Here is a 12,681-nt window from a genome sequence, read left to right as displayed (position 1 = left end):
CCCTGACAACAAAAGGCCAACAAAGGCCCATCTAGTCAAGGCTATGGTTTTTCCTGTGGTCATGTATGGATGTGAGAGTTGGACTGTGAAGAAGGCTGAGCACTGAAGAATTGATGCTTTTGAGCTGTGGTGTTAGAGAAGACTCTTGAGAGTCCCTTAGACTGCAAGGAGATCCAACCAGTCCATTCTGAAGGAGATCAGCCCTGGGATTTCTTTGGAAGGAATGATGCTAAAGCTGAAACTCCAGTACTTTGGTCACCTCATGCGAAGAGTTGACTCATTGGAAAAGACTCTGATGCTGGAGGGATTGGGGGCAGGAGGAGAAGGGGACGACAGAGGATGAGATGGCTGGATGGCATCACTGACTCGATGGACGTGAGTCTGGGTGAACTCCGGGAGTTGGTAATGGACACGGAGGCCTGGTGTGCTGCGGTTCATGGGGTCGCAAAGAGTCGGACACGACTGAGTGACTGATCTGATCTGATCCGATCTGAATGGTAAGCTGAAGACCGATTTGGGAGACGCAGTTCACACTAAGTAGCATTCTGGTTCTCGATTCTATGGTGTAGTACAAATAGCTTAGGCTTCTTAGAGAAATGAACTTGGTTTTAAGTTCTAATTGTTACTTACTGGCCTCATGGCCTTATTTTCCTCTTTTTTCCATTTACCCAACATGCTGCTGCTAAAGCAATCACCCTAAACTATCATTCTCATTATGTTATACTGAGACATAACGTAATACTCAGACTCTCCCACTGGCTCCTGCATTGCTTAAGTTTCAACAGCTCAGCAGTCAATGTTCTTCAGGATCTGGTCTAAACCATATTTCCTTCCTTAACTATCACTCTCCCCGGTTCCCACCCACATGCCCCCACCTCACCTATCTACTTCAGCCAAATCATTATTTCAAATTGCTCTAAAATTTCTCAGCTTCTTCCCTCTCCTCACTACCAAACTGTGTGAATCAAAATCCCAACTACTATTCAAAGTCCACTTTTAAATTATATCTCCTCCAGGAAACCCCAACTCTCAGTTTATGCATATTTTCTTAGTATTTTATTTGGGCCTTTATTATAGTTCTCTTCAAATTGTGCTATCTATGACAGATGTGTATGTATCTTCTCCATTGCACTAGAAATATTTTAGGGTAGGGACTGTTTTATTCATTTCTGCGTAATTCATATTTCCATGACTATTTGTAGAACTTAGTTGAATAGTCTTTAATATGTAGGACTCTTATACCTCACTTAGAAATGGAAGCACACAAGAATCATGTGCTAATTCTGTGTCTTATTTAGATAATAACCATGATAGCAAATATTTGGATAACACTACATATTTTCTGGCACTGTTCAAGGCAATTAATAACTCAATTAATTGTCTTATAAAATGCTCAGTCGCTTCAGTTATATCTGACTCTTTGTGATGCCATGGACTGCAGCCCACCACATTCCTCTGTTCATGAGATTCTCCAGGCAAGAACTGAGTGTGTTGCCATATCCTCCTCATGTTTTTCTCTTTCCAAGTCTTCTATCTATACTGCTGCTGCTGCTAAGTCACTTCAGTCGTGTCCGACTCTGTGTGACCCCACAGACAGCAGCCCACCAGGCTCCACCATCCCTGGGATTCTCCAGGCAAGAACACTGGAGTGGGTTGCCATTTCCTTCTCCAATGCGTGAAAGTGAAAAGTGAAAGCAAAGTCGCTCAGTCATGTCAGACTCTTCGCGACCCCATGGACCACAGCCTACCAGGCTCCTCCATCCATGGGATTCTCCAGGCAAGAGTACTGGAGTGGGGTGCCACTGCCTTCTCGTTCTGCTATTGTCACATAATGATCAGAATCTCAAGATACTTTAATATTTTCACCTGAATAATGATTTCCTCTAGCTCAGTCCAAAACATTTTGCACCAAAAGACTTTAGACAAAAGTGCAAAGAAAAAAAAAAGGTTTAAATAAATTTCTAGGAAGTTCCTGATGAAATCAGAGTTTAATCTAAGTATCGTGTTATCTGTGGATTTTAGAGACTTTTCAAGAGAGTAATCTGCAGAAGAAATTTTTTTCTGGCAGGTAGGAGGCTTTCATGAAATAAAACAAATGGAATAATAAGGGTAGAAATTTTATAGTGTTATCACCAGGATTGACTCTTCCATTTTTGAGTGAAGGTCAAGGGTCTTTTATGAATGTGACATAGATACAAGGGAATAGAATTTCCGGGTGAAAGTATCATTACATAGTCTGGGAAATGCTATGAATGAATTAATTTATAAAGCAAAGTCAGTATCTAAAAAACTAACAGTAAATTTATTAAATGGTAATGAAAGTCACTCAGTCCTGTCCAACTCTTTGTGACCCGATAGATTATAGCCCACCAGGCTCCTCTGTCCATGGGATTTCCCAGATAAGAATACTGGAGTAGGTAGCCATTGCTTTCTCCAGGGGATCTTTCTGACCCAGGGATCAAACCTGGGTATACCTGCATTGCAAGCAGACTCTTTACCTTCTGAGATACCAGGGAAGCCCAGTAAATGGTAAGTTCTTACCTATTTCAAAATTGCACAGGAAAAATCAGTCTAATGTGTATATAATAGTACAAGTTCTGATTGTTATAGTTGATCCTTGAACAACATGGGTTCAAACTGTGAAGGTCCACTTAACGTGCGGATTTTTTTCAGTGAATACCCTAATATTCAGGGAATACCCTAATATTTGTCCCCTTTAACAAATGACAAAGCAGAAGAATAAAGGGATTAAGGAATTTGCCGAGTACTACAAATGCAAGTGAAGTGAAGTGAAGTCGCTCAGTCATGTCCGACTCTTTGTCGATCCCATGGACTGTAGTCTACCAAGCTTCTCTGTCCATGGGATTTTCCAGGCAAGAGGACTGGAGTGGGTTGCCATTTGCTTCTCCAGGGGATCTTCCTGACCCAGGGATCGAACCCAGATCCCCTGCATTGCAGGCAGACACTTTACCCTCTGAGCCACCAGAGAATCCCAACTACAAATGCAAAGCCAGGATTTTCTTTGCTTTTTAATATACTGTCTAGGTTTGTCATAGCTTTCCTTCCAAGGAGCAAGTCTGCTTTAATTTCATGGCTACAGTCACCATCAGCAGGAACTGTATTTGTAAATTACAAATTGTATTTGTAAATTACACCTCAGTAAATTAAAAGATGGGAAAAGTTATGCAAAAACAATATGCTGCTTAAATATACAATATGGAAAAAAACTAAAAATCTAACTTGTGTTCCTCATTCAATCTTCATACCCCTACAACAAAGGAGGCACAGTCACAAGTAACACAACTGAATCTAATAACTAATACTAAAACAAAACAAAAAAGCAGTAGGCTACAATAAACAATTGTGTATCATTTTTACATAGCTTAAAACAAGTAACTCTAAACAATACAATGTAATAGGGAAACACTCATTATGATACAATAATTCTTTAAAATTTAAAATTAATAAATAAATAAACCAAAAAATCCATCAGAGTGATGGCTTCTAGGTAGCAGGAGACACAGGAGGAAAAGAGGGAGGAAACGAAAGGCAACTACAAGCAGTGGGGATGGTGATAATGTCATTCTTGAGTTGGTCGGTGAGTTCTAGGTATTTATTTAACTATTATGTCGTCTAAGATATTTACATTATTTATTATTTTATGGAACAGATATTGGGCTTCCCTGGTGGCTCAATGGTAAAGAATCCGCCTGCCAGTGCAGGAGACCTGAATTCGATCCCTGCGTCAGGAAGATCCCCTGGAGAAGGAAATGGCAACTCGCTCCAGTATTCTTGCCTGGGAAATTTCATGGACAGAGGAGCCTGGTGGGCTACAGTCCATGGAGTCACAAAATAATCGGACATGAGTTAGTGATTAAACAATAATCCAAGCAAATAAAAAAAAAGAGAAAACATTTAATCGGGGGAGGGGGAAGAAGTGTGATCTATTTTCCTAATTATAATAATGTATATAGTTAAGACTTAGCTAAAAATTGTGGTACAGCTATAATAGGAAGATGACAGGGCAGATGAGTAGGGGTTGCTGCTGAAATTGTGCAGATATTTTAGCTACGTCACTGCAAGAAAAGGAAGCAAAAATCTTCATCTTCATTTACAGAAAGTCAACAGATATTGTCTAAAACTAGAGATATCACGGAGAAGGTAATGGCACCCCACTGCAGTACTCTTGCCTGGAAAATCCCATGGACCGAGGAGTCTGGTGGGCTGCAGTCCATGGGGTCGCTAAGATTTGGACACGGCTGAGCGACTTCACTTTCACTTTTCACTTTCCTGTATTGGAGAAGGAAATGGCAACCCACTCCGGTGTTCTTGCCTGGAGAATCCCAGGGACGGGGGAGCCTGGTGGGCTGCCATCTATGGGGTCTCACAGAGTCAGACACGACTGAAGTGACTTGGCATAGCATAGCATAGCATAGTGATATCAAGAAAGAACAGTACACAAATGTCACTTCAACACATGGAGATAAGAACCAGAAAATACGAGAGTTTTAAATTATTTTCTCTAGAGATTAGGAATTGGATGGGATGAAGGTGTTCTGCTTTTTATAATTTTTTTAAAATGACTTTAAAAAATATGGACATTGTTCATTTTGACAAACATAAAAATATACAAGTAAATTATAAAGAAAATGTATTATGTAATATATACCTTTATGCCAAAAAATGCTATAGTCTACATATATCTGAATGTTTTATGTAAGGTTGATATAGTTCTGGAAACATATTAATTCAACTCTACAAGCACAGATTATAAGAACCATTTTTCTTCTTATAGTTAACCTTCTCAAAATAGTTGAATGCTTGCCTGTTTTAATATATTTTAATCCTTTAGGTTTAAAGAGCATCCATCTGAATTAGTGATCTTACCAATAGAAATACATGAGTCAGCTACACAGAGTTCACACATCCATATTTCTTCAGGCTAGGATTTTTGGAGTAATAAAGCCCAAAGGGACTTTAAATCAGAATATACAAACCTAGGTGTCAGGAGAGTGGGTGTGGTACAAGGGCCGCTAGGCAAGAGAAAGTTTCAATGCATCAATCAGAAGTCTTCTGGGGATTTGGGGATCAGTGGTGTGCTAGAAAAGTTTATTCTGCATTATTTATAAATCTTCTCAAAATGATTTTATTTTTAATGTGTATTTGATTTCTTTCAATAATATTATCACTCAGAATGTTCATGTGGTCAAGACAATGAAAAATCTAATCCAAGTAACACCCATTTAAGATTTCTCCCTTACTCCTTTTCTTTCTCTCCTGAAATATAGTTTACTCTTTCATACCTCTCTATAGCCACTGCTGATGTGTTCTAAGCTGAGGGAATATACAAGATCCTTGCCTCCCACGAAGAGTCTCTCTTGATATTCATCCAGTAGCATTGTCTGGAGATTAAGAAATCCAAAACGGCTATGAAAGACTGATGTTCTGTTTAGATCCAAGAGCTCTGAAATGCAAAACAAAATGTACTCTAAATACAGAAAATACAAATACCTTTGTAACAATTTTTCATGGCTCTATTTTCACATGTATTTATACTGTGCAGTTAACATTCATTCATTTTATCATAAATACAAATGATAACATTTATTGTTCAGAAAGATTAAAAATATATAATACACTGTCAATACTTGGTTGTGTGTTTGAAAGATGCTAAAATAGTATATATTCTAACCATGTAAAGGGATGGATATTAATTAACTTATAGGGATAGTCATTTCTTGATATGACTTGATATCAAATCAATATGTTGTAAACAGACTCATACAACATTATAGTTCTACTATAATTTTAAAAACAAAAAAAAATTGTTCAGCATTTAAAAACAGAGTATAATGGAAATAAGTTACAATGTGCACAAATTAAAATCTTTTTTAAGTTTATGAATGGAAAAATTTTGACACAACTTAATATGAAAAGTAGGGCTTCCCTGGTGGCTCAGATGGTAAAGTGTCTGCAATGAGGGAGACCCGGGTTCGATTCCTGGGTCAGGAAGATCCCCTGGAGAAGGAAATGGCAATCCACTCCAGCACTCTTGCCTGGAAAATTCCATGGATGGAGGAGCCTGATAGGCTACAGTCCATGGGGTCGCAAAGAGTTGGACACGACTGAGCAACTTCAATAGCCTATGCTTTTAAATATGGAATTATTTTTCACAAACTTTAGTGTAAAGCACACATAGAAAAGTCATTCCACTATGACTTTTTTTTTCCAGTTGAGCTATTTTTTTAAATTTTATTTTATTTTTAAACTTTACAATATTGTATTAGTTTTGCCAAATATTGAAATGAATCCGCCACAGGTATACATGTGTTCCCCATCCTGAACCCTCCTCCCTCCTCCTTCCCCATACCATCCCTCTGGGTCATCCCAATGCACCAGCCCCACTATGACTTTTATATTTACTTCTCTATGTATAATAAAAATCCCAATTCTAAAATAAATATCCCCAAAACAAGTCCATTTAATTCCAGATGAACACCAATTCAGAAAAAATGTTTCTACTTGAAACTGGTTTTGAAAGTCATGTCCAGAATCAAATCACCCAAGTCTGGAAACTATCAGGACTGTGAATGCAATAAAGTAAAACATGGTAGTATTCACTACAGAGGGAATAACTGTTAAAACTGACAGGGATCTACTGTCTAAAACTGTGATTTAGGCTACTGTTTATGTACTACTCTTACTTCAAAAGGACTAAAGAGCCTATTGATGAAAGTGAAAGAGGGGAGTGAAAAAGTTGGCTGAAAGCTCCACATTCAGAAAACTAAGGACATGGCATCTGGTGCCATCACTTCATGGCAAATAGATGGGGAAACAGTGGAAACAGTGGCTGACTTCATTTTTTGGGGCTCCAAAATCACTGCAGATAGTGATTGCAGCCATGAAATTAAAAGACACTTACTCCTTGGAAGGAAAGTTATGACCAACTTAGACAGCATATTAAAAAGCAGAAACATTGTCCACAAAGGTCCGTCTAGTCAAGGCTATGGTTTTTCCAGTAGTCATGTATGGATGTGAGAGTTGGACTATAAAGAAAGCTGAGCGCTGAAGAATTGCTGCTTTTGCACTGTGGTGTTGCAGAAGACTCTTGAGAGTCTCTGGGACTACAAGGAGATCCAACCAGTCCCTCCTAAAGGAGATCAGTCCTGGTTGTTCATTGGAAGGACTGATGTTGTAGCTGAAACTCCAATGCTTTGGCCACCTGATGTGAAGAGCTGACTCATTTGAAAAGACCCTGATGCTGGGAAAGATTGAGGGAAGGAGGAGAAGGGGATGACAGAGGATGAGATAGTTGGATGTCATCACTGACTCAATGGACATGAGTTTGGGTGAACTCTGGGAGTTGGTGATGGACAGGGAGGCCTGGTGTGCTGCGGTTCCTAGGGTCACAATGGGTCAGACACAACTGAGCAACTGAACTGGACTGAACTTACTTCAGAAAGTCAGAATCTGGCAAATCTATGGTATTGTTTGTTTGTTGAAGCTATTTCACTGCATATGGCAGTTTATTACTTATGGTTGTTAAATGATATGTGAGAGACTTTGAGGGTGAGAAAGAATATGACTCCAATATGAAAAACCCTGAAGGCTGAAAATTCCCAAGAAGTCTGCTTGGAAATATTGACAAGTTAACAGATAACTTCATTTCCCAAAAATCTGTTCCTAATGCAACTGACAGAGAAGGTTAAATACTGGTAACCAAAACACTCAAATCCAGATAGCAATATGAAATATGACAGATCTACATTATTTTGTCCACTCTTACACTATTTCTGAGAAAAGAGAAATGAAGTATTTTTCCCCTCTATTAAGAATGTATTAACTTCTATTTCTCTACTCTGAAAGTACTGATCTCCAGCATTTCATGGGATAGGGCTAACCTTAAATCTTTAGTTTAAAACAAGCAATATTGCTAGCATCAAAGTATCATTTATAAAGGTAAAACTTGGTGATATTGAATCATTTGACAATTCATCTAAATAAAGAACTTAAACTTTTTAGGGAGAGATGGAAATAATAAGGTACTTTATTTAGGGAGGATGAAAATAGGAATTTGAGAGATTTAAGGGTTCTTGAATTCTGGAAGACAAATTTTTCCTATTTCGTAATTTTGTCAAGGTAGAATCACATTCTTTTCCTTTCTTACTAGGCATTCACAGAAAGAGATGCACTTTTTAGGAATTCAATACCATACCAAAAATATAAATCAAAGTTCTCCACTGCCATTATATCTTGTCTTTATATGTAATCACTTAAGGTGTTACATCCGGTCTGATCAGGAAACTATTTTGCAGAAAAAACTCCCCAGTTATTCTGATATATTTCTAAAATTCTTCAAGTGTTAAGCATGGTGAAATCATTATCTGAACATATTTAACTGATCAAAGAATGGGTATATGCTAAGTAGAATTAACAGATCTCTACAAACTACAAACTTACCAAGAACAGTAAGGTACAGAGTTTAGGAGACTTAGTTGGCTGGAAACTGAGAGAAAGTCATGAAAGGAAACAAACATGAGGAACCTACCCCAAAGATTGCCACAGTTGAGTACTCATTGCAAATTTTGAAAGTATGAATTGGAAAGAGAGGCAGCCTCACCAGTAAAGGAGGCCCTCTGTTAAGTGAATTCCAGTAAGGATGGAATGCCCTTGCTTTTTCCCAATGAAGTCATTACAGCCTCATTACCTCCATATATACCTAGAGATATAGACATCAAAACTTGTACTTGTTTTTATGACTTGCCAACATCTGCAGTACTTATTATATCTAATTTTTATAGCGTAAAGGTGGTAGTTCCTATTTTTTAATCAATAATAATAAGAGACTAACTACTGATCCAATAGTGATATACAATTGTGATATCCAACAGTGAATACTGATGGCTTCACCAACTCAATGGACATGAGTTTGAGTAAGCTCCAGGAGTTGGTGATGGACAGGGAAGTCTGGCGTGCTGCAGTCCATGGGGTCGCAAAGAGTCAGACACAACTGAGCAACTGAACTGAACTGAATGTAGATCCACCAGTCTTATTTTCTTTTAATATATCAGATTTTATTTGGACCCATCCTCCATCTACATGACCAAGTCTATCCCATGAGATAACAAAGATGAACTCATGTTTCTGTTGATGTGTAGTTTGGGAAATGCAAAGGGAAAAATTCCAACAACTACAAAATTTTCACAAGTTCCTTGTTCATGGCCTTTATAGTTATTGATTTTTTTTCCACCACGGTAAAGAACAACAGTGTAACAGTTTGAATTACTATCATCCTTTAAGTGACTTATGAAGAAACTCAGGTGCCCAGGGAATAAATGGGAAAGAGAAAACTATCCTACATACACTATTACAATGAAAAAAAAAAAAAAATCCCCCCTCCAAAAAAAAGAGAGAGAGAGAAAGAGAGAATTAACGTAAAACAGATGTATATGCCATTATGAAAGTCCTGTAGGCTGAGAAGCTGAGGAGCCAGGTTCTGGTCTTGACTTTGCCATTAATTACCTGAGGAACCTTGAATAACCACTTAACCTCTTTAGACTGGTTTCCTCACATGTTAATCACCCTTCTGTCCTCTAAATTATTATTTGCCTAAATTGCATTTCTAAAATGGAGGTGATAAGACATTGTTAAAAATATACAAATCCAAAGACAGATATTTTTAGTCTTTCAAAGTATAGTGCTGAATCTATATTTTTGACATCTTCAAAAATGGAGTGATCAATGAAAAATTCTAAATAGCTCATGACCCGTATTTAAACTTGCCCAAAGGGAAGTAGTTAAAACATTAATTTATGACTTTTCATATGTTTAAAATATTATAGGGTCAGGAAATACTTTCAGGTTATCAGGAATTTTTGATCTAATTTATTCTGATTCATTCATATTGCCTCAGGAAAAAGTGCTGCCAAGATATGTCTGGATACATAAAATTGAATATGATGTACATGCCTTAGGCAGTAAGTTAAGAAATTTCATTTCACTTATAAAGACACTTCTTGGGATAGTTCCTAAGTTATTTTTTTTTAATATAAGATCTAATAAATAGACTGTAGTTTTCTTTAAACATGTTCCCTATATGAGGGGTGGACATTCAATGCTTCTGTAACTCTCTACTTTGACCAATACAACAGAATAGTGCTGATGACTGATTCCTAACAAGTTCAGGCTTATCAATAGAAATTTCAGAATCAAGGTACTAACCAAAACATATTAGTTCAATGGTTTATATTTTTATTGTCCACTTCCATAGAGATAAATCCCAATTGTGATCCTTAATTCTCTCTGAGACTCAAATCCTCCTTCCTGTCTGGGACTCTCCAACATCTTGAGCTCTAAGTCAGGGAAGGCCAAAAGTATCTACTATGTGTAAATGTCTGTACTTTAGATATATATTTGGACTAACACAGAGGAATTCTAAACACAAACATTTTTAAAAGTTGTGCGTATTTATGCTTTAATACTAACTCTAATTTTCTACTTTTATTTGATTATTTTACTTGCCTCTTTCCAAAAAGGCTCTGAGATGACTCATGCAAATATTCAATTGAACAAATAAATATATATTTAGGGATATTAAAATATTGGGAAATAAAAAACAAAATGAGAGGTCTGGAATAAATTTTATTAAATGTAAGTCATTCTCTAATATCCAACACAATGTTAAAGTGAATATCAAAATTGACCCCAAGCTTCTAAAAAAATCCAAAGTCACTAAAAAACAAGAGAAAAACTAGATCAATTGCTTAAGAGCACTGCCTGATGTGATGGTTAATTTTATGTCTCAATTCGACTGGATCACAGTTGTCTAGATATTTGGCTAAACATCTCACTTAATCATGTGGCACTTACTTGTAAGAGGGAGGACCTATAACTATTCCTGTTTCCCAAATGCAAAAGACAGGTTTTAAAGAGATTCAGAACACAGATACCTGGATGAGGGCATGGAAACCCACTAGTATTCTAGCCTGGAGAATCCCATGGACAGAGGAGCCTGGTGGGCTACAATCCATGGGGTCACAAAGAGTCAGACAGGACTAAGCAACTAAGCACAGCACAGCACACAGCTAAGGTTATTTGGTCATTGCTGGTGCCAAAATGTAAATAAGGAAAGTTGACTGGAGAGCTTTGCTATTAATTATCCATGGTAGATGCGGTGTCCATCACCACTGTGCAGCACACAGCTTAGTCTTCTTCAGTTCTGTTCCCCAGAGACAAACACCATCAAGGTGGTTTGATTTGTTAAAAGTTTGTTCCTTATAAACAAGAACTCCATAATCCATTACATCTAAAACTTCCTACAGAAGGAACTAAGAACAAACTGCAGAAAATTCTTAAGGAGATGGGAATACCAGACTACCTTACCTGTCTCCTGAGAAACCTGTTTTCAGGACAAGAAGAAACAGAACTGGACATGGAACAATGGAATGGTTCAAAGTAGGAAAAGGAGTATATCAAGGCTGTATACTGTCACCCTGCTAATTTAACTTACATGCAGAGTACATCATCCAAAATGCTGGGCTGGATGACTCACAAGCTGGAATCAAGGTTGCCATGAGAAATACCAACAACCTCAGATTTGCAGATCATACCATGCTAATGACAGAAATTAAAGAGGAACTAAAGAGCGTCTTGATGAAGGTGAAAGAGGAGAGGGAAAAGTCTGGCTTAAAACACAACATTCAAAAATGTTGGGAAAAAAAAAAAAAAACTAAGATGATGGCATCTGGTCCCATCACTTCATGGCAAACAGAGGGGGGAAAAATGAAAACAGTGACAGACTTTATTTTCTTGAGCTCCAAAAGCACAATGGACAGTGACTGTAGCCATGAAATTAAGGCTCTTGCTTCTTGAAAGAAAGCTATGACAAACCTAGACAGCGTATTAAAAAGCAGAGACGTCACTTTGCTGACAAAGGTCCAGACAGTCAAAATTATGGTTTTTCCAGTAGTCATGTATGGATGTGAGAGTTGGACCATAAGAAGGCTGAGCCCCAAACAATTGATGCTTTCAAAATATGAGGCTGGAGAAGACTCTTGAGAGTCCGTTGGACAGCAAGGAGATCAGTCAATTCTCAAGGAAATAAATCCTGAATATTCACTAGAAGGATTGATGCTAAAGCTGAAGCTCCAATACTTTGACCTCCTGATGTGAAGAGCCCACTCACTGGAAAAGAACCTGATGCTGAGAAGGACTGAGGGCAAGAGGAAAAGGTGGCGACAGAGGATGAGATGGTTGGATGGCATCACTGACTCAATGGACATGAGTTTGAACAAGCTCTGGGAGATAGTGAAGCACAGGAAACCCTGATGTGCTGCAGTTCATGGGATCACAAAGAGTCAGACACAACTTAGGACTGAACAATAACAACACAGAAAAGTCTATTCTATTAAGGGATTATAATATTTCTCAACTTGAATACATTTTTTTACAGAGACTCCTATTCATAATAAAATAAAATGGAAGGTTTTCCCAATATTCAGTTGTTAGAATTGACATAATTCAAATAATTCAACAGCATTTACAACAAGAAAACTCAGGTTAATATCAAGTTTAATTTTAATTACCTTTCATTTGTATTTAAAAACTCTCTCAAATAACTATTGAATTTTTCATGTTGCTTTATGAATTGGTGACATCCTCAATTTTATATATTTTAGTTTA

At 37.5% G+C, this 12,681-nt stretch overlaps 1 protein-coding gene across 1 annotated transcript in view; it reads right to left on the bottom strand.

Annotated features, from left to right (window-relative positions):
• Positions 1 to 12,681, bottom strand: part of SEMA3E (semaphorin 3E) — a 273,570-nt gene that overhangs the window by 119,301 nt on the left and 141,588 nt on the right. Inside the window, exon 2 of the mRNA XM_019958591.2 lies at positions 5,304 to 5,464. Coding sequence (XP_019814150.1) covers positions 5,304 to 5,464 — 161 coding nt within the window. The remainder of the gene's footprint in view (positions 1 to 5,303; positions 5,465 to 12,681) is intronic.

Source organism: Bos indicus, chromosome 4 (genome assembly GCF_029378745.1).
Source record: "Bos indicus isolate NIAB-ARS_2022 breed Sahiwal x Tharparkar chromosome 4, NIAB-ARS_B.indTharparkar_mat_pri_1.0, whole genome shotgun sequence".
Taxonomy (NCBI): Eukaryota; Metazoa; Chordata; class Mammalia; order Artiodactyla; family Bovidae; genus Bos; species Bos indicus.
Note: the sequence above shows the minus strand (reverse complement) of the source record. Positions and strands in the feature narration are given on the sequence as shown.